The 23,929-nt window shown below is 36.7% G+C and overlaps 1 protein-coding gene across 7 annotated transcripts in view; it reads left to right on the plus strand.

Annotated features, from left to right (window-relative positions):
- Ctnna2 (catenin alpha 2) overlaps positions 1-23,929 on the plus strand; it is a 1,083,974-nt gene that overhangs the window by 208,658 nt on the left and 851,387 nt on the right. For all 7 annotated transcript variants that reach the window (XM_028762290.1, XM_028762294.1, XM_028762295.1 and 4 more), the window contains one exon: positions 9,271-9,466. In XM_028762290.1, the coding sequence (XP_028618123.1) occupies positions 9,271-9,466 (196 nt within the window). The remainder of the gene's footprint in view (positions 1-9,270; positions 9,467-23,929) is intronic.

The following is a 23,929-nucleotide window of genomic DNA, read 5'->3' on the forward strand; positions in this document are numbered from 1 at the left end:
GGGGAAGGGGAGAGGGGAGAGGGGAGAGGGGAGAGGGGAGAGGGGAGAGGGGAGAGGGGAGAGAGGAGAGAGGAGGAGAGAACATGCACAAACAGAGCTTAGTGTCTTTATTGAAGTGAGAAAATGTGCGTATTACTTTTATCTGTGAAGATGATGCTTTTGCTTACTTTAAATCACATGTATGAGGGCAGTTACACACTGAGACCAGACGGGCATGTTATTTCCACTGACACTGTAGTCAAAACCAGCTGTGCGCAACGCTGTGTGGATGGTAGGAGTCAAACTTGGGTCCTACTTGTTATCAGCAAGTGTTCTTAAACAGTGAGCCATGTCTCCAGCTCCATGTCAAAATGATATTTATGTTTGTGCTGCCTTGCACAAACATATATTCCTTAATATATTTAAGATATTGGATTATAATATTATTATAATGAGCATGGTATAGCACATTAGAATAGTTTTATTTCACTAATCACTACAAGGATTTTTTGTTTGGGAGTTTTGTTGTTTTTGGAAGTTGCCCCCACTTGATGAATGTAATAGGCATGAATGCTGGCTTGCAAATTACATAACAGTAGACAGGGCAAGTAAGCAAGCATGTCCTTCACCCACACTGCTACTACGGCTTTGGTGAGGATTTAGACCTGCTCCTTTGTGTTCCCATCTCTGGGAGCCTTGATCTTTCTCATCACCTTGTGCTGACATGTTCAATACATTCCTACATAATTTCTTTTATGATTCTTCTAGTTTACTTTACTCTATATTGAAATTAGTGTTTAGTGTTCTGCACAGCAGGTGTAGGAGACAAGAGAGTTTCTGAACAACCTCCAACTCCTTTCTGACACATTCTTTTGGTCAGTTATGGAGTTTGGTTTCTCATTTTAGTTTAAAGGAAAGGAATAGTTTGAAAGTCTTTTCAACAGAAAACATTACATTAGACTGATTTAAAATATTGTTATATGAAGTATTTTCGTTTTTATTAATTTAGTTCTTTGATACTTTCGCATACATGTATAATATAATCTATTTTTTTCTCTCCACCCGTCCTCTCTTACCTCCTTCCACTGCTATCAATTCCCAACCTCATCTTCCCTAACTGATCATTCCCCAAATTCAGGATATTTTGTTATGCGACACATTTGGTGTAGTTAGAGTAATCTTTGTGAACATAGCTAAAGCCAACACCCCTTTCGTTGAATCTATCCATAGGAAATAGTTCAACACTGAGAAGCAAGGCCCCTGAGTTCCTTCTTCATCCTTGTCTTGGTGTTACTGGGCTCATTCTGGGGCAGGACCAGTGCCATAATCTGTAGTATTTGAAAGCTGGTGATTATAATAGCTGTCTTGTTAGGAAGATGGCCTTTCGGAGCCCTTTTCCTCTCTTGTAGCTTTTATAGCCTTCGTACTCCCTCTTTGGAATGTTCATAAATAACAAATGTATGATTGACAGCATTGCCAAGTATCTAGTAAGTGGCAAATCTAACTTGTATTGAGGCACATCAGGATTGGTAAGGAAGATATCCTTATATCAGGATATTTTGCAGTATTTGCCAGTATAATTTCTTTGTCTCAAACTAACAAAGTGGAAAAAAAAACCTAGTTATCCAGTGTATTTGTTTTATCTCATTCAAATGTGTAGTGTATCTCTTCAACTATAAAAACAAATATTCATATAAAGTGTATGTAGTTAGATGAAATCACAGTCATCTCAGAGGAAAGAGTAAAATGTTTTAACTTATTAAGAAATGTTTATTTTTATATTGGATATTTCCGTTTTATCCATGTGTGTGGATACATACCTGTAATCCCATCACTTACTGCAAGGGGATGACTAGAGGGTCAGGAGTGTGAGAGCATGTTTCGTATGCATATAAAGCTTGAGGCCAGCCTACACTATAGGAGACAGCATCTCAAAACAAAGAATAATAAAAACACAGAAAGATAATAAACAAGTAAGAGCATATAACTTTACATGATGCTGTCTAGCCAACTTTATAAATTCATTGAACAATACTGATGCTAATGACACCATTTACAAAATAATGAGTCTTCTGTTATAGTGAGTATATAAACCAACGAAACCTCTAAACAAAGATGCTTCAGTGAGACTCATGGGTTTCCACTTCTGTTTGTGATCAGTTGCTGCCAGTGCTATGCTGCATGGATTAGAGCATGTCTAGTTGAGCAGAGTCATGTGCCGGAGAGAATAAGGAATAGTGAGGAAAATGAGGGTGCAGGAATATTACTGACCCATCCAACGTCACACCCCTATAGACCTAATGACATCTCACTAGGCATTACCTCTTAATGACTGTGATATTTTCCTATAAATTCATCCTGGAGATCAGGCCTGGAAACTATGGAAGGCTGAGACATACTTAAAATACAAATGATAATAAACATTAACTGGATTCTTGATTGACTTTTTAAATATTTTTTTAAATTTTGGTTTTATATTTGTATTTTTCTGCATGTTCTTAACTGGGTTAATCTGCTCTGTTGGAGGTGATTCCTCAAAAACACACAATAATGATAAAAACACTAAAATATAATATACTTGCAGTGTGTACAGTTACTGTAAAGAACAGAAGCGGACATTGGATTCTCTAGAACTTGAGTTGCATGAAGTTATAATTGTGTGGGTGCTGGAATCCGAAGTCTGGTCCAAGTAAGGACAGAATGTGCGTATTTGCTCAGCCATCTCTCCAAACAAACAAAGTCCAATTATTTCTATGTATGTGTGTCAATGTATTTCATGTGGAGAAAGTACTCAAAATGCAAAATAGGGCTGTGGAGTCCTTGTAGTTGGAGTTACAGGCAGTTGGGAAGAGCCATGTGGGTCTAAGAACTGAACTGTAGCCCTCCTCAAGACCAGCAGTCACACAAACCTACTTTCTGGAAACTCTGTAATTGACATTTCTTCCATTCAATAATCAGACCTTCGCCTGGAGAAAACAACTGACTTGACTGCCTTCAAATTCGTGACTAGTGTCTCTACGCTGGAGATGTGAAAATGAATTCTGCTCTTTGAAACATTGCTTGATAGCTATCAAGTTATACATAGGTCATTGAAATATAATAAAAATGGTTTTCTTTTACCATATGTGAACAGTCTTGACCAAGTGGAATAAAGGAAATACTACCAGCAAACCTAAAGCATTAATTTACTCAATGGTAAAATATAAAATTTAAATAGTAATCCTAAAACATTAAAATAAAATGCATTGAACATTAGATATACATGTGTATATATAAAGTGCATGTTATAAAATAAGCAGATCCTTTGTTTCTGTATCTATTTGCATATATATAAAATGTGATATATTAATTATCAGCCATCCATTTCTTTCATTTCTTTACTAATAACATTATTTACCTTGTATACAATGCATAGATGTTTAATAAAAATGATTTAAAAATTTCAAGATGTTATTTAATGACTACAAATAATACACCAATACAGTCAATATTAGCTACAGTGCCAGGTTGCTCATTAAAATCACACATGCATAGCAGAGTAGAAATTCTCTTCTTATTGGAAAATATCCACATGTTTATTTCTCATCCATGGTTTATACTCCTCCAAGGAAAAACTTAAGAACTGAATCTCCCTTTACTTTTTACTTCCTTTACTTTACTAGCTAATGTTCAAGATTGTCAGGAAGATGATAACAATAATGTAAGTGGAGAAACCTACACATCGCACTGTCTATTGTCTGTTAATTAACCATGTCAACTCCTGCCTGGGGAGGCTGACAAATTCCCATATTTAGTTAGACTGGCTGGTTGAAGGCCCAATAACTCCTTATCTCCTCTCTGGTGTTTCGGTTACTGGTGCTTGTCTCTGTGGCTTGCTTTTGTGTGGAATCTAAGGATGAAACTCAGGTCCTTCGGCTTGGCCTGTAAGCACTCTAGAGACACAGCTATCTCCCCAGGCCTGTGATGAATTTTAGGAGAAGACAAGCTTGGTTTAACTGGATCCTTTAATTAGAGCTGATTGGAAAATATTTTGTACTTAGTCTGGTTTCATATTTCTTTCTAGTCTTCCTTTGAACAGTCTGGCTTTGTTTTGCTTTAAAGTTAGTAAATGCAAAACAGTGAATCATGAATAGAGTGGAATCTTTCCCTAATTATTTTAGGGACTTTCTAGGCAGCATGGGTTTCCTGTCATGGTGCTGATGACTAAACAACTTAAGGGTTTTAGAAAGACAAATGCCTTCCTACTCACTTCGCATTCCTGGTTGAAAACATTTGCTGCATTGCTGAAAAAGACATTGCTGCCTTAGGGCACAGAAGGACACTGATCAGCACTAAGGGTGTATGGCACAAAGTCCCTCAGATTCGAATTAATCTGAATGAATGATGCTCCCTACAGGTGATGCTATAGTGACATTACAGCTCAATGAAGTTACTCAAATTTTTAGGGCATTTTGCAAAAACAAAAAAGAAAAAGAGAAACAAGAGAAAAAAAAACTTGTTTCTATGTGTTTGGATAAGATCACAGTTACCATAATGGTATAGTTTTTATATTTAGTCTGATGATCTGCAAGGGTCTATAGCATGGGAGAAACAGACTAAAATGTATGGTTCATAGACTTTTAATATTTTTCAAGTCAGTACAAAAATAAATCATAATTATAACAAATTTAGTGGCCAGAAGATAAATTTGAAGCTGTTTTAAAGAAGTATAAGTATTTTAGCAATAACATAGAATTTCGTTGTGTAATGAGAAGCCAACTTCAATAGTAACTGCTCAGTGTCCATATTGAGATCCCTAACTTTCTTGGTGGTAGCGTTGTTAGGTTAATAATAGAGGCACACACAAAATCAATAAGCACATTTCAAAATGTGCTTTACAAAAAACCATCACAATAAAAACAATTTTTGCATGCCATGAATAAATACTAATTAAACACTAGAAATTTTCTATGTACCATAAAGAAATTGTTAATACTCGAGAACATGGAAAAGTCAGATTTGTCTTACTGTTTTTCATAGGTTAAATGTACACTTAAGACTAATTGTATACTGTCTAAGAGAAATACCAGGATATTTCTTATGTAGCAGCAGTCAGAATTTGAATATATATATATATATATATATATATATATATATATATATATATATATGTATATATATGCCTTGAAGTTTTATATTTTTAGTCTCACAACATGCATATACACTTGGAATTTGGAATTTGGTAAAGAGAAATGGACACTTTGTCCAGGATGAAAATTTAGAGTGTTGATTTGAGAATCCCTGTTTAAAGTAGGACCTGTATAGTCACTACTATGGACTCTCCACTGGGTACTTTATGAGAAGATGTTACTGGAGATTTGAATGGCTGAATGTATCATTTACCCAAGATCATGTCAGTCTGGATATCCAGCCCTGGGCACAGCTACTGCAATAGCTCCATGTTACCACTTTCATAGCAGAATATATCTTTGCTTCTCTGAGCCCTCGGAGAAGTTACCTTTCTATAAGGATGCTGAGTGCAAGTGTTGGCAAAGCTCCTTATGGGATAGGAGCTAAATGTATCTTTGTGGATTACAGTGGTTTTTTTTTTTCTGTAACACTTCTTTAATTCTTGTTCATTAGTACTTCTTTGGGTTTTTTGTTTGTTTGCTATTTAAAAGTGAGAAGTCACTTTCTTTTCTTTGTTTGGCCATAAGGCTTAGTTATGAGATCTTTGAAATGCTTTTGTTTTTCCTATACTCTGTTGACTTTCTAACTTTAGACCCTGTATGTGTTCTTGTTAGAGTTACAGCAAAACACCTGACAGAAACAACTTAGGTGAAGAGAGCTTCAATCTGGTTCATGATTTAAGGAACATCTTAATGATTTGCATCATATATTTAGAAAATGCTACTTACAGTCTAATCTGGGAAAGTTATATCCATTCTACCTTGAGTCCTCCCAGGAGTTTGTCAAATAATCAATCATTCAGATTATCTTTAATGCTCTTCATTAATGCTACTATGTTCTCCATGTAGCACCAGAAATATTGTATTGGAATTATCTCTGGTAATACAGACTTGAGGTTGCCGGCCCTTGAGAATATCACATGCATTAGTTACTCATTTTATACCTTACAGGTTACTGATATTTTCTTAGATTTTTTAAAAATAATATTTAATCAAATATTAAAAATCAATCTCCTTTTTTTGTGTAGACATTCAAATTCTTTTAACATTTTTGTATTTTTGAGAATCTTTTTAAAATGAATGTATGTGTACTATATTAAAACCATTTCCAGCCCCTGACTTGTCTCCAGGATTTTTCTTTAATCATTAGTTTTAAATACACACACACACACACACACACACACACACACGTATAACTTTCTGAGTTGATTTGGTATTGTTCATATATATTTATTTTTGGTACTGATGACTTGGTATTGGATAACCAATTAGGGGCCTCAGCTTGGGAAAAACTGATTCTCTCTCAGCTTGTAGGTCATTAATTGCTTGTAAGTCTTGAACTAGGCCTTATCTTTGTGACATTTGCCTCATCCACATAAGGATGTCAATTGCTATTGTCATTTTTTAGATGTTCTTTATGTGCCCATAGTGTTTAGGATGTATGAGTGTAGTTCCCATATATAGTCTCACAACTGATGTTCTGGTCTTCTGGCTTTTGCAGTCTTCCCAATAGTTGTTCTGTATTTATTTCTCCCTGACCCTTACATATAAGGATTGTGTTACAGATGTATCAGTTGCGGCTGGGCAGTCAATAAGACTCTGTATTTTAACTAGTTATTTTTTTAATGGTCTGTGGCTGCTGCAAAAATCTTAATTTATCAGAGGTGAGAGCTATGCTTGTTTTTGGATATTAAAAATGCAATTAGGGATTATATTGGTTTGGAAATGAAGCAATAGATATTCTGTTCTACGTTCCATGGCCTTGCCAGGAACATGTAGTTGTCTGAGTCTATAATAACAATGTGAGCCTATTGAACGGGAAGACAGAAGTACCACTATTGTACTTTAGCAACGTCTTGCCATTCTGGTCATTGTTGTGGTTCATAGACATTGCAGTAGGATAGGTCTCTTGATTACTTTTATCCCTTATCAACTTGTCTGGTGCCTTCTGGTAGTGAATGAGGAGACTTCCTAGTCAGATGCAGCGTGATTCCTCCAACTCCTATGTCTGAAGTGTGTTTCAAGTACCTCCAGCAATAGGAACTTACCTTCAAATTAAAGAGATGATTTTATGTCTACTTTTCTACTAGTTTATATCACTTCTTTATGTGGTTTGCCTAATTTATTTATTTTACCCCCACCCCCCAAAAAGAGAAAAGAGACAACAACAGATAACAATTAAAATGTGGGTAGTTGGGTTTTTTTGTTATTAACTGAGGAAGACATATATGCTTTTATGCATACATATCACTTGCTATTTTATCTCTTTATTCACTTACTTCCCATTTACTAGTGAGCAAATAAGAGCTTTTAGAAAAAGAAAATTAAATTGTTTTGCTTAGAAATAATAACAGTTTTTTTTTTCTGAGCAGCTTCCAGATTATGTTCCATCTGTACTTTTGTCCATACAAACAAATATTTATTCTGCCTTTATGATGGCTCATAAAACTTAGAATGTACAGGGAATATAGTCTCAATTGTGGATTATTTAACTTATGTTGTCTTCTGGGTATATCTGCTGGATTGGGGTATCTTGATTCGAGGGAAGACACATTCAGTTCTGGTAGCACCAAACTTTATCAGGTGATCCTGGGTTGTGAAGAAAGAGAGCTGAACCCTAACATGCAAGCATTAGTTCACTGCTCTTTGGTCAGGATTATGTATGCAGTATACACTTGCTTCTTCAATTTCAAGCTGTCTTGTTTTGTCTGAAGCTACATATTCTAACCTGGACTTCTTCTTCATTAAGGTGTATTTGTGAAGGTATTCATGAAAGTATCCTGAAAGGAAAGACAGCCTTGCTATTATGAGCATCATCTAAAGTATGCCTAATATAGTAATACAGTGAGATAGCAGAAGAGTTGACATTTGTTTACCTTTATAAAAGATAAACATGAAACTGTGATGTAGACAACCAGCCATTTTGCATGCTTTTTGATCAACTCCGAGTTTGTAAAAAACTGTCAGACTACTTAAAATTATTATTTCCTTCCCCATTCTATTCTTTTCTAATTTGAAATAACATAGATCACAAATCTTCATTGAATTACACATATGATGTGAATGCATAGCAACTAAATGAAAATAGTTAATATTTAACTCTGGTGAAAGGTGCATATTTCATGTGGCTTTTCACGTGGTTGTTGTGGTTGTGTGTAGGTTGTCCCAAGGTTGAGAACTGGGACTGTTGGACTGTTCTAGAGCCTTGATCTTCCTGCATGAGAAACAATGTGCTGTGTTGATTATGTCCCCATTACAGAAAATACTTCCTCACCTCAGAAAAGCAGCCCCTGTAACAAGTACTCCTTTCTTCTGGAGATTGCTTTGTGTCTATTTAACCAAAAGAGATCTGAAAAGGATAGCTCCCAATACTCTATTAACCACTTCTGAAGTGCTTGTCCTAATTATACTGACCATCAAAGTACATGTTGATTTAAAGCATTGTTTCCTTACATGTAACCTATGGCTGTAAAAAGCCTGAGCACTAATCATGACATTGACAATTGGTTCTGCCTGCTCTATGATGTGGAGTAAACTTAGAACTATACCATTCCATTTGATAGAAGTTTTCTTTGTATTGACTTTCTTAATAACTTAAAGTATGTTTATGGTATCAACATGATATATGTAAATGTAAGCTGGCCACAAAACTACCTTTTGAAGGTGATAATATCTTTGTTCAATAGCAAACAAGAAAAGCTACAGTTATTGATACATCATAGGACATCTTGCCCTCCAGATTCCTCTCTGGTAAATAAAGGATCTGGTGTCTATAGCAGTTAACAAGTTATTTGAAAGATATTAAAAGCTTTATTAACAAATTAAGTAGTTCTTTATATAGTGACAAAAGAAATTTGCAACTGAGATATATGCTCATGTTATATTATTTAGGAAGGAGTTAGGGCTGTATCTATGGCTTAGCAGTTAAGACCACTTGTTCTTGCAGAGGTCCTATGTTTGGTTCCATCACTCAGATTGGGTAGCACATGAGTGGCTATAACCATAGCTCTAGAGTGTCTGACACATTTTCCTGCCCTTAATGGATAGTTAGAAATTATGAGGCAACAACGCATTTCTAGAAAGTCTTACAGAAAGGATTTATAGATTTTCTTTGCTGTTTCAGGTGACAACACTTGTCAACACAAGCAACAAAGGTCCATCTGGTAAAAAGAAAGGAAGATCAAAGAAAGCCCATGTGCTGGCAGCATCTGTAGAACAAGCTACTCAAAACTTCCTGGAAAAGGGTGAACAGATCGCTAAGGAGAGCCAAGACCTCAAAGAAGAGTTGGTGGCTGCTGTAGAGGATGTGCGGAAGCAAGGTAGGTAGAATAACACTGTCCTTGTTTGTCAACAAGACATTGTTTTTTAGAATCAAAGGACTATTTGTCTTGTCTGCTCTCTGCACTTAATGTTTTCACTCTTTGCTGGGGTTATTTGCACAAGTAATTTTGCTGTTGAAGTGTGGGCATGGCTTCAAACACCCCACTTTTGCTATTACTTAGAAATCTTCCTGTTGCTTGCTCTTAGTAGATAGAAACACATTCATCTGTCAAACTCATGCATTGGGATGGATATGGAAGATTCCATCCTTATAAAATGGTAGAGTACCCAGGATTTTAAAGTGGATGGGGGAAAAGTATGTAAAACCATAAAGAACAAATGTCTCCATGATTGTCGAATTTTCTTTTCTATCCACAGCTTTTCTTACACATCTGGCTAGTTAGCATACTGTGTATTTGCAATTTTGAACATTTTAATTTTCAATAAAATATATACAACATAAAAATAACATCTGAACTGCTTTTAAGGTTGATTTACAGTTAGTGTTGGTATGGCTGTGCACATCTTTGAGAGGCTTATCACTAGATATTTTTCTTCCTATAAAAGTACATATGCACTTATTCAACTATCCATGTAATTCCTTCCCAAAAGTCACTGTTTCCCTTTTTATCTATTTGACAACTGTTCATATTTCTTAGAATTGGGACCCTGAAGTATGTCTTTTTCTGCAAATTTCTGGTATATATCATTAAATACAATGTCTTCAATGAACATACACATTGTATTTTAGTTTTATGACTAAATAATAGTCATATATATATATATATCACATAAATCACAAATATACATACATACATACATACATACATATCCACAGATTTTTGAGTGGATTTCACTATTTGTTCCTGTGAATAAAATTACCGTAATAATATACAAAATTAAATAAACATACTTATTTATGATGTTTAGTTTTAGTTATCAATTTGACAATTTAATTTAATTATCAACTTAAAATCCCATGGGAAAAGAAAATCAGAAAGACACTGCATACATTTGGTGCTCTATAAGGATTGTCTTAACTGAGTTAACGGATGTGAAAAGACTCAACTTTCTGGAGGCAACACCTTAGGCAAAGTGTCCTGAACTGTGTGAAAATGGAAATAAAAGCATAGACCAAACGATTTTCTGAACATTGACATTTAATGCCTAGAGGAATGATTTATTAAATAATTGTTGAATGAATTCATGCTATATCTTTACTCTTTATTTAATCATACTGTCTTTTCCAGTTCATAGATGAATGTTTAGTGTCTTAAAAGCCTCCCTTTCTTTCATGCAAACACACTTATTTTCTTCATTTCTGGTGTGTATGATCTACACATGTGTGTACTTAGTTTTGCATGTGTGTGAGCACATATACACTTGCTGTCTGTGTGTGGGGGACATGAGATTGATTTGGGGACTTGTTCTACATTGATTTTACAATTTATTCATTGAGACTATCTTTCAGTCAAACTGGGGAAATGGCAATATAGTTAATGTTGCTTATCACCTTACTCTGTGGAACCCTTCTCTCCAATTTCTAAGGCTGCAATTCCATACAGGCTCCCACACTCATCCAAAATTTACATGGGTTTCTGGAGATCAGAATTCTAGTCCTGACAATCTTGTAAGAGCTTTAACCACTGAGCTATGGTCCCACACTCTGACTATCCTTCATGCCACTATTCAATTCCTTTCTCCTAAAAGTTAACTTGACTTACATGGCACTGACTCAAATTGTTTCTTCAACTGGACATGTTTACTGCTCCATAGTCTACCTTGTGTGAACAGAGGAAGAGTGTGTACATGTCCTGGTAGCACAGATACCTCTAAAATCTGAAATGCACCTGAAGGTTGATGTTTTTCCTGAAGGTAGACACCTGCATGCCTGCATCCATCTGTGCCCTAGATAATTACTTCTTGTTGTTGTTTTCTTATATATACTAATAGGCACATGTGAAAATGATGAGGCGTGCTCAGGTTGACAAATGATTACACCTGTGGAGCCCTTAATGTTCTCAAAATACTGAACATATTTACATTGGTGAGAGTTTTGGTTGGTCTCTTTCTCTTTATGCATCCCCTTTGATAATTATTTTCCATTGTTTAAGCTTCTCTGTTTAATTTCCCCTAGATTTTCCTCCATTTTTGTATCTGTCTAAGTTAGGAACAGTCTTTCAAACTTGATGTTTAGTTTTCATGAGGCTTACAATTATGGTCTATCATAGCTCCAAAAGAATAAGCAATTGATTAGATTTCTCTCGTATGAAAATAAAAGATTCTAATTTAGGATAGCTTACAGTAGTTGTTCTTTTGAGAATAATTGAAGAAGAATTTCCTGTTACAGAATTGATGCTTATGTGTAACTTGTCTGAAGCCCTGTGGCCATGCACTCTTTTTGATGAACAGTGTCATATGCAAACACATGAATGTTGCATGGAAAGTAATAATCAAATTACTGAAAAACTGGTGGAAAACTCCCCTCTTAGTACCCTTGCTTTTGGTTATCACCTTATGCTTCAGATGCTTATCAGCTGTCAGAGTTGTGACTCTTCCCAGGCAGTAAAGTCCTAAATCTCCAGTTCCACTACTGGGCCTGCCGATCTTCCCATCTCCTTTCTCCCCTTCCCTAGTGACAACTAATTCTTTCTTCTGTGTGATCTCTGTGGCCAATCTGGCTTCAGTCAGTTTTCGTATTGACTCTTTATTTGTGACTTTTTTTATACAATCAGTGACTAAGCTGATTTTCAGAATGATAAGAAGAAAGGAGTCTGTGAGAAGGCGGTATGGTGGGGGGCAGAGGTACATAGTTACATATCATACAGTACCATCCCTTCCATCATAGAAATATATGTCTCTATTAACATAGAAGATAAAAAACAATATGTGACCATTTACAATTGGTGGTAATAATTTTTTGAGTGTTTTCTTCACTGTCCATTCATGCCTTATTTACTTTTCTAGGTGTGAACAGATTTAACAACTTTAATATTGCACAGAAAATGTTCCTCTTGCTTTTCCTCCTTCTCTTCCTTTTCTTTCTATCACTCATGGTATTTCTTCCCCTTTACCTCCCTCCTTCATTCTCCCCCTTCTTTCTCACTTTCTATCATTTTTTTCCAATGTCAAGACAGATTCCAAGCTTTTGCCTACACCAGGCAACTATTTACTTCTGAGCCCCATTCCTCATCCTTGTTTGAGCATTTTCAAATAAAATCTTCAAACCTTGTCACTTTTCTCCAGCATAGAAAGATGCTGAGGGTTTTAAGTATCTATTTTGTGATTTCTGATAGTCATTTGATTTTCTTCATTTATAGCTTCTGGATGTTTGTGGTTTTAATTATCTAATCTGGTAAGGTCATATAAAAAGTCATGTATTTATAGTATGCTGTCACTGCATCTCACTATGATAATTGAGTGTTGTTTTAATTTATTTATTATCATTTGAAAACTTATTATCTCCTTAAATCTAGGCTGCATGCCTGATATTAAAGTGTTCAGAATGCATGGGAACAATCATTTAGCCATAGAATCTTCTACAGAATATTCATTCTTTTAAATTATAATCTAGGATTCTTTGGATGAGGCTGTGATAATGTTTATGTGAGAAGGATGTAGTAAAAACATATTTTCAATATTTATATCCTTGAATTCAAAACTTGGAACTCTGTTGACTTAAACTTGGATGAAGATAAAATATCCAAGTGTGTGTTTCTCTCAAAGGACTGCCTGTTTTATCTTAAATAAAATACTTGAGTAAGTGCATATGTTTCCAAGGCTGGGTTTTAGCTTCATTCAGATAGTGACAATGCTTGCTACACTGTCTGTCCATCCTGGCAGGTAATGCCTAGACACACAGTAAGTGATGATGAGGACAAAGCTGTCCTTGGTTAACTTACAATCACTGTGACAAAACATCACGACTAAGAAGTCTTACAAAAGTGTTTAATTTGGGGCTCATGGTTCCAGAGGGTTAGTCCATGGTCATCGTGGTGGGGAGAATGGCAGCAGGCAGGCAGACCTGATGATAGGTGAGTAACTGAAAGCTCACATCTCATTCTACAAGCCTGAAGCTTTGAAAGATGCTAGGAATGGTATCACCCTTTGAAACCTCAACTCCCACTTCTAATGACACACTGCTTCCAACAATGCCATACCTGATCTGTTTCAAATAGTTGAGCTAACAGGTACATTCAAATATATGTGCATTTGGCTCACTCTCTTCCTCATTTAAACGTACATAGAGGCTTTCCTGGGAAATCAGTAGATATTAGAAGCTTAGTTGAAATTTTAAATTCTAATATTACAAATAGCTAGATAATGAAAAAGTGAATCATGTGTGTTCAGGATCAGTATCTCCAGTGTTAAAATACAGACAATGACTGGGTTTGCCTCTAGGTGATTGCTTTTACTCAAAGAGGTCAAAGAGGTCAAAGGGGTTTTAAAAAATTAAGTGGCTATTGAGTGAGATGATTCAGCAGGTAAAAGCTCTTGCCACCAGGCCTGGGACCCTCATGGTAGAAGGAGAGCACCAACTCTTATAAGTTGTCTGTTGATGACCACAAGCACATCCTGCTGCCCTGGTACATGGGTGCTTACACACACACACACACACACACACACACACACACACACACACACAAGGAAAAAAAAAGAAAGAAGACAGAAAAAGTTAAATGTCACAGTAGATTGTTAAGTCCTGGTTTGTCAACTTTACCTATATCCTGGGAATTGTTCTCCTGCTTGAAGCTTTTCTTTTTGTATTTTCTGTTTGGTGAGCCAGTCAGTTCAGTTGTAGTTGCTTAGAGGAGAAGGAGTTAGGGGGTATTTACAGAAACATAGGCAACATACTAATGGCCACAGCATTAAATAAAATGACTTTCCCTACCGCAGTGACCGTTAACAACAGCCTGTAGTCTTCATTTCTTACCTATTAACCAATAAGCTCAAGTCCTCTCCGGTAAATTGTTGAAACATTAAGGTAGTATCCAGTCGTCTTTCTAAGGACTGTTTGTCTGCAGGGCACAGAAATGGTAAGAGTTGAATATATACCCAGCATGCCACAGGAGTATGGGTGTGTATATAAGAGCCACACGTAATAAAACTTTTCCAAAACAGGGAACCGAGAGGTTGTTACAAACACACCTCTACATTTCAGCTCTGTGCTCAGAAAGCTTAAAGCTCAGAGTGCTTAACACTAAGATTTTCCTGTACTGAAAGCATGACACCAACTCTGGTTAGTATCAAAATCATATGAGAACCTTTTCAAATCCTAACATCTATTTCCTGCCAGAGAAATCAGATTGCTGAAGTATGACCTGGAAACTAGTGATTTAAGCCCCACTCTTGATTCCTCTGTATGAATTATTTCTGAGCAAATGGAGAAATTTTCTGATTCTGCATTATGTGCACTTAGATAGGTGATAGATCCTGTTAGCTGGAGGCACAGGTGATCGATGCTAAGTGTATGTGTCCCTCTTAAATTGAATACTTGAGTAAATACACATCATCTCCCAGGCAAGATTTAAATTGGAGTTTTGCAGTGCTTCCAACCTTGTAGTTTACTTCAATGTAGGTACTTAAACATATATAGAAAAAATGACTTAATACATTACATTAAAATATAATGGATAGGTAATGTCTTAGGACATTGGACTTTCTGATCTTAATGCATTACAGGCCCTTGAAAAGTGTGTAAACGAATATTTAGCAGTCTTGTCTATTATATTTTTAAGTATTAAGTAAGTTTCAGAAAAAGAAAGGTATACTGATGAAATTAATAAGAAAGGTGATGGTAAAGCTAAATGTTTATTAAAAATTTGTGATAATTGTAGATGAGGCTTTCAAGTCATTTCCAGAGGCTGAAAGAAAGGAGTGGAGTGGATGAGTGAGGATAGACAGAGAAAATCAGGTTTAATGAGCGCTTTTGTTTGCATGTATGATTTCAAGTAGTCTGAGACAATGGGGAGGGACCAGAATAAGCAAAATAATAATAAAAAATAATAATTATTATTATTATCCTTATTCACATCCCATTTACTGCCTCTTCCTGGTAAACCCCTCCGGCAATCTTTCCCCTCCCCTTCTTCTTCTCCTATGATTGGATGGGGGCTCCCCTTGGGTATCCCCCTCAACCCAGGCACATCAAGTCTCTGTGAGTCTAGGTGCATCCTCTCCCACTGAGGCCAGACACGGCAGCCCCAGACTGAGCAAATTTTAGAACTAAGATTATTACACACAATATAATGGAAAAAAGGGAGTGAGGGAGGGAGAGATTGAGATAGAAACTAGATATGTAGTTGGTTGTTATTCTAAGGGATATGTTGAAAGATTATCATGCTAAGTGTCATGGTTTACATGAGAATAGCCCCCATACACTCACATATTTGAATGCTTTCAAAGTGGCATTCAGACACACAGCCTGGTAGGAATATGTATGGCTTTGTTGGAGGAAGTGTGTTACTGAGGGTGGGTGGGCTTTGAGGTTTCAGAATCTCAAGCCAAGCCCTGTGGATCATTCTCTCTTTGTGCTGCCTACCAATCTGGTTGCAGGACTCTCAGCTACCTCTCTAGCACCATGTCTGCCTGCATGCTGCCATGTTTAACTTCATGAAGATAATGGACTAAAGCTTTGAACAATAAGTGAGCCTCAATTGTATGTTTTCTGCCTAAAACGATTACTGTGGTCGTAGTGTCTCTTTTTTGTAATAGAATATTGACTAAAATGCCAAGTTTTTAAAAATCTAATTGAATCAGGAAACACCTGGTGCAGGTACATGGTTCATGTGCAGTTACCTCAACAAACAAAGGTAAAAAGAAGCATCGTGCTACCATGGTTCTGGTGATAGTCATGAAAAAAGAACATTCAGAAAACTGAATGTTTCAAAATTGCAGAGGAGAGTCAATAAATTTCCCATTTACTGAAAGGAAATAAGAGTTCACATTTGTTCTTGTATGGGCCACAGGCAACATGACTGGGAAGTCCTAAGGGACAGCAGGACCAGAGTTTAAACCAGTTTGATTTTAGACATTGACAAATTATGATCCCTTTCTAGCAGATGGTGATGATATAGGGATGGAACATTGACAAAACTAAGAAATTTGCCTGTCTCTGAATTTGATAAATGAATCTCTCAGAGAAGTAACATCCCTTTGAGTAAGTGCTATCCGAGACAGAGAGAAGGAATGAAGGTTCAGTTTGGGAAGAAAGCCCACATTTGGAATTGAGAATGGGCTATAAATGAATTAGAAAGAGGAAGCTGCCATGAAATGTGAGAAGAAACAGTAGAGTTCTGAAATAAGAGAGAGAGAGAGAGAGAGAGAGAGAGAGAGAGAGAGAGAGAGAGAGGGAGAGATTTTAATAAAAGAGACAGCGATCTGTCTTCTCCCTTAAAATGCTGTCAACATGCTGAATTTTTCTGACACTACAGACCATGAGCACTTTAGATTTTGCAAGAAAGATGGCATCTATTACATTTAAAATTGAATTTTCAGAAAGCAGCAAAGACAGGAGCAAAAACGATAGTATGTGGGAGATAGAGCAGGGAGGCCTGTGCAGACAGCCTAGTCAAATAAATGTGATGTGTGAGGATCATGAAGAGATGTGTCAAGAAGGGCACCAGACAGTGACCTTGAGTGTCTACATGTCTACATGCCATGCATATAAATGCACGTACATGCACACATGTCCATATCATACACAAAGGAAATGAGAAAGGAGCAGAGGATAGATGCTGAAACAAAAGAGAGTAGGTGGTAAAGAGCCTGCAGGGAAGCAAAGTAAACCTGCCTTATCACTCTCCAACTATTTACTTTATTTGTTTCTTTTTGTCCCTGTAAATCCTTTGAGATGTAGCTGAGTGACTGTATGCTACCTTGTTCCTTTGGGAGACTACCATAATGCCTGCCAAACAGTGGTACTTAATAGATTCATTGGTTGATTGCCAAGGGATGGCAGGAAAGAAATAGAAAAACCTTGGAAAAACAATAAGAGAAAACACTGTGCAAAATTGTTTCCTTGTTTATGCTTTACAGCCTAAATCAAAGAAGGAGGAAAGCCATAGGTGTAAACAGAGCAGGAAAAGGATCAAGTGAGATGCATTAGCCTTTACATGAATATCAAATAAGGAGAGATCAAGTCTAGAAAGAATTTACAGTAGGCTGGAGTGGCAGCTCAGGAAGTCTCCACAGAAAGCATAAAGCTGGACTCAGTAGGACTCATCTATAATCTCAGTGCTCCTACTGGCAAAGGGGACGAGGCAGAAAAATAAAGAGCCTCTCTGGAGGCTCTCAGACAACTTGGCCTATGTGAGTACTAGCAAATATTAAAAGAGAGACCCTGTATCAAATAGAGTAATGGAAAAGACCTGCACCTCAGATTTGTTCTCCGATTTCCCCATGTAAACATAAAGAAGTGTGAAAACCTACGTAAATGTACACACATACATGCAAACATATTTCATAGAAAAGATGAGTAATATCCAATATCTATTGGATGAAGTTATTTATTTATTTTGAGCAACAATGTAGATGAGTTTAATGGGCCATAGATACTTGTCTTTTGGGTAGGTTTAATAGACATATTTGTCATTGGGAACTATTCAATCTCTTATCTAATTCTCTCTCTCTCTCTCTCTCTCTCTCTCTCTCTCTCTCTCTCTCTCTTGTGTTTGTGTCTATATATGTGTGTGTATGTGTTTCTGAAAAAGAACTGATATTATTCCTTCTTTGGATATAGTTGAAAAGATCAATTTATAACAGGTTTAATCATTATTGTCTAAGACTCTTTTGTTTCTTTAATGTGTAACATCATCTTCTAGAAACTTTTTAGATTTAGAATAGACTCAAAAATTATACTTTGAAGAAAAAAGCCATTGTTCTTATCAGTTTTTATTGCCAGATTCTCAATGATTGAACACTTCCTCTATCCTTATACCTTAGCATTTAGAAAAGCAGAACCCACTGATCTTTTAACATTACATCTCCATTTCTTCTGTGACCATAGAACTGTGTCCTAGATGTCTTACCATCTCACATCTCAACATTCTCATTGCCCAATATCTATTCAGACAATTACAAGTTAAGTGTATTAAGGAATATTCCTGAATCAGAGTGATGTATACCAAATCATGTGTGATTGTGACCACCTATTAATCTGTTAACTCTGTTAAAGTGACAGATGTACAGGTGAACAAATGTATTGTCTTCATGGAGCCACTGTCTAATAGAAGGTGATGGTGCAACATTCCACTGTAAAATTAACTTTTATTCACCTGATGCAAATGTGGTCCTGGAGGTATACTGCTAAATAAGCTCAATCTTTCTAGTCTTTCTGAACTCTGGCTGGCTGGTTCACCTCAGCTGCTCTGGCTAAAACTCCTCCCCAAGCTGACTGGTTAAGTCTGGCATCTCACTGAATTCCCTGATTGGCCTCAAACTAACTCTGGTAATTTGTTCTAATCTTCTGGCTCCTCCTTATTTTTGGTTTCAATCACCTGTGCTAACCTGCACTGAACTTCGTGAACTCAGGAACAGACCCCACTGCACTGCACTCACTGTACTGACTCCCAGCTGACTGACTCTCTGCCCTGCTCTGAAGTAGCTTCCTGTGTTGTTCTCATGAGAGTTGGAAGTATCTTATCTCTGACTCATTCTGTCAAATCTTTGTCTGATTCATCACAGATTTGTCTGTTCCTCAATTAGATATCTCTTTCAAACATGCCTGTTTCCTTCTACAAACCAATTTTATCTCAATGGTGTGTACTGAAAGCACGTCTGTATTACAGCTAGAGGAGATAAAGGTGTATGGTATATCTGCATTCCTGCTGGATTGCACAGAACTAGGTCTTTGGATGTGATCCCTTGCCAGAGCAGCCATGTTGATGGATTATAATTCTTCTACATTCTAGTATGTATGCCAAAGCTCTTGGCTTTCCTTTAGTTTGAACTAATCTCAAGGTAAATTGATAAATTGATATCAAATAGATATTTAATTTTGTTTTTATTTATTTATTTTAATTATGCTATTGCTACTCAGTCAACACCAATTTAATAACTATTAACCAATCGATGGTGGGTGTCATAAGAAGCAAAACATAGGAAGGGAGAAAGAAATCCTTCATACCCTCAAGAAGTTGTGAGATTGTCTTCTCATGACCTAACAACCCTATCTCACTTCTGTTTGTTGGCTGTTGACAAAACAGTGGGTTTCCAATGAAATTCCCCTTGATACCATTTGTGTTGCCTGAATAGCTGAGAACTGGTCAGAACCTGGTCTGGGAGGTCCCACTATCACATGGTTCTGCCAGTCCACCTCCAACTTTTCTGCAAATGAGTAAATCACCCATGTAGAAGGGATATCCTCAGGATGGGCACTTCAGAGGAGAAGTGGGTGTATCGCTAGGTTGCTGTTCTTTTTTTGTTTGTATGTTTGGTTTATTTTTGTTTGTTCTTTCAAGACAGGGTTTCTTTTTGTAGTGAAACTCACTCTGTAGGCCAGGCTGGCCTCGAACCCAGAAATCCACCTGTCTCTGCCTCCCAAGTGCTAGGATTAAAGGCATGTGTCACCACTGCCCAGTGATGCTGTTATTTTTAATGTGTTCCTTTACAGCTTTGGGCTTCTACTTTTCATACTTTGAATGCTGGTAGAACACTGGGCTTTATTTGATATGTGCCTGTTCTTTTCCCAAGTGCCTGACTGCCTTTATAGGTTTAGTACATTGCCACTATTTAGAATGTGCTCCTAAAGCAGTGGTATGAACCTGTTATTCCCGCTCCTTTTCTAGATGGGGGTGCAGATTCCATTCCACTAAGTTCATTTCTTTGAACTTAGATTTTGTTACAGACAAATAGCTTGTTTTGAAAAGTTTTTTCTACTCAAGTACAGTGTCCTTTGGAATCTTTATGTGATTAGTCATGAAGTGCTGACAAATGTTCAAGCATTTTACATGAAATAGTACACACAATGCTTTCCATGTAATGTGTGCTTCTCTCCATTTTTCATTCAGATTGTTTTTAAATCATTAGTGATGCCCAATGTACTGTAAGTCATTGTTGGGCTGTATTATTTGTGGGCTATAATGCCAATAAATAGAATTGTACATATAAAGTACAAGTCTAACTCATCTTCTCAAATGTTTTTCAACAGTTAATTGACTCTACAGATTCTAAAGCTTCAAATATGGAGTGGCAACTTTTATGTAGGAAAGTCATTGAGTATGTGAGCCTAGGACAGACATTTAAGCTGGGATGCCAGGTGGGTTGTTCTTCAGATTAGACATGAAACACAGCTGGATCTTCAGATGCTTCCCTATAGGCATGCAAACTTGAAACTACCTCTCTGTGTATGGCTTCCTCTCCTTGCTCATAGAAGCCTCCTCTTGCAACTGCTTCTCAGTGTGAAGTTCACAGATAACCTGCATCAGAATACCTGGGATTTGACAGAAGATGTGTATAAAAACTAGGTTTACAGCTTCATCATAAACTTTGATTAGGAGATCATAGAAATCCTTACTGCTTGGTAGTGCCCTCAAGTGAGTTTTAAGCTTCCACAGTTTGATAATCATAAAGGCCAGAATTTAATACTTCCCTATGAGTACCATTTTTTATTTAAAAGTTCACTTATTTTTATTGTTTGAATATTCCACCCATAAATGTAATGTGTTTTGTTCACCTTTAATTAATATAGAACTATGTGTGAGTGCATGTAAGTGTGCGTGTGCATGTGCGTGTGTGTAGATGTTCATGTATAAGATTGCACATGAATTTGAAGACACACGTGCATGTATATGTGTATGTGTATGTGTATGTTTTGGGGTATGTTTATGATATATATGTATATAGAGGCCAGAAGTCAGCCTCGAGTGTTGTGTTTTAGGGAATATCCACTATGGTTTTTAGACAAGATCGTTTACTGATTTGTATACACTGGGTAGCCATAAAGCCATCTGCCAGTCTTGGCCTACCCACCACTGGGATTCTATGTGTGTACATTCACTCCCTGCTCTTTGTCTTACAGCAGGGATAATGGAAATCAAACTCAGGCCCTTGTCCTGCTTGCATGGCAAGCACTTTTCTAGCCTTGAGTAGATCTTATTTTCTTTTGAAGTGATGCCATCAGGACGGTGGGACAGTGGTAGTTTAGTGATCTATGAGTGTTTCTCATACATGAGACTCTGGGCTTTAACCCCCAGAACTATAAGCAATAACAAAAACAAAGATTCAAAACCACAGGAAAAAAAACAAATCTCAACATTCCCAGCTGCTACCAAAGATGCAAATCACTGTCTAGAAGGTTTTACCTCAGAAGTTTGCAAAGGAACCCAAATGTGTATGCAATACCGGACAGATAAAAGGAAGAGGGACATGAAAATAGCACAGAGATGCATTCCTGTGGAAATGCCACATGCCTCCTAATTCATCTTAATGCAGATGCTAACACTTACAAGGATTTTTTTAGAGATTATATTCTATTAAATAAAACACATTGCATGTCAACTTTAACTTAATTCATGGCCCAGGTGTGTTCCAGGTCTACAAAGTGACCTTGTTGTAAAAGAACTGGAAAAAACCCTTTGACCTCTTCCCCTTTCTGGAGCCCTTGACTTTTGGGAATGCTGCAGTGTTGTAGCAAAAGTAATGGCAACAGTGACTGCTGAGTATTGGCTGCTCGTCCATTGTCAGACTCTGCATATGTTTTCTCAGAGTTATTGTGCTAGCCATCAGAAGCATTACTGTCATATTCTTTAGTCAATGACACTATTCTGATAGATCACCCATGCATAATTACAAAGAGCGTGTCTAAGTGTTGGCTTCTCATAAGCACTCTTTTGTGTGCTGAGAATATAAAATAAAGAAAACAGACATTCCCTGCCTGTGGCAATATTGCACTCAAAGTGAGACACACAAATTAGTAAAAATCTGTATAAATTAATGATTTCTGATTGTGTAACCGTACTTTGAGAAATAGCCAAAAGCTTAATACATGAAAGAAAACAAAAAAATTAATTAAAATGAAAATCAGAGGAGAAGAAAAGATAGTTCAGCAGGGACTCTCATAATGGTGGAAAGAAAGAACCAATTTTACAACACTGTCCTCTAATCTCCATATGTATACTGTGTCATGTACACTCTGGAGCATTCAAGTGCACACATCATGCTCACACATTACAGTATGTTTAAAAGTGAAAAATAAGAAAATACTAATCAAATTTAGGCAAGCCACACTCTAGGAGAAAATACTTGTACCCTATTTTTCTGATGAAAGATTTGCATTTGTAATACACAAAGTACCCTTAAAATTCAACTGTGATCAATGACAACCTAATTCAGAAACCGAATGAATAGTTGAAACTGACATCTCATTAGAGAAAATGACCAGATGGAAAATAAGCAGAGAAAATAATGCTTCTGTTCTTGTGACTAGGGGCGGGAGGACAGGCATAAACAGTGATGCTGCACTTTTTTCCTTCCAAAATAGTTAAGATCTCTGAAACAGGTCATGGCACATGCTGGCAGGGGGGGTGAAATGATAGATACTCCACTCTGGAGGTGATAGGATGACATAGCCATGCTTTATGAAATGCATGGTGACTAATTTTGTAAAAAATTATCATAAAAAGTGTTATACAACATTGTATATCAATGTCTTGATATACAAATGCTTATGTATATCACAGTACCTACACATGTAACATTTTTATCTATAAATTTCATTTTAGAATAATTTTAGAATTGTAGAGTTTTTCAAAGATAGTACTAAAACTGGCAATGTGCTCCACACCCATTTTTTTCTTATTTCTAATACCTGATACCCATGTGGTTTCTTTGTCACAATTTATGAATCAGCATTGATATCTCAATGCTTAAACTAAGTTCAGGAAGAAAAAGAAGCAGAGTAAGAAACTTGGAATTGAGATACATTACAGAAGGGGAAAGAACAAAGGAAATACTGATGAGTTTTTATTCTGTAGCTGACTTGAATGATAATTATAAAAAGTGATCAATTATGGATCTATACAGATGCAACTCTGAAATCTAGCCTAGAATCTAGTTTAGATAATCTTCCATGGTACAGTTGTGTTTCTTCTAACACTTCTTACTTAGATATTAATTTCTCAGTCTTAGTAAAGATGTTATACTCAGAAAAAGGAAAGGAAGGAAGGAAGGGAGGGAGGAAGAAAAGAAAGGAAGGAAAAAAGGAAGGAAGGAAAGATAGAATAGGGTTAAGAGGATATCCAACGTAAGGACAAAGAAGGAGGGAAGCTTGTGCAAAGCTAGAGAGATAATTAAGGTGAAAGAATGAGTAGTGAGGGAAAGTATTTAAGGGTCACACACATCAGAAGACAGGCACCTTCTGCAGACCCACACATCCTAGAGAGTGTGCTAGGGGAGTGAGCAGCTTTGTCAGAGGGTCTTTTCAAATTTCACTTCTTTCACTTTCCAAGATGCTTCTGCTGTGT

The sequence above is a fragment of the Grammomys surdaster genome, unplaced genomic scaffold (assembly GCF_004785775.1).
Source record: "Grammomys surdaster isolate TR1022 unplaced genomic scaffold, NIH_TR_1.0 133, whole genome shotgun sequence".
NCBI lineage: Eukaryota > Metazoa > Chordata > Mammalia > Rodentia > Muridae > Grammomys > Grammomys surdaster.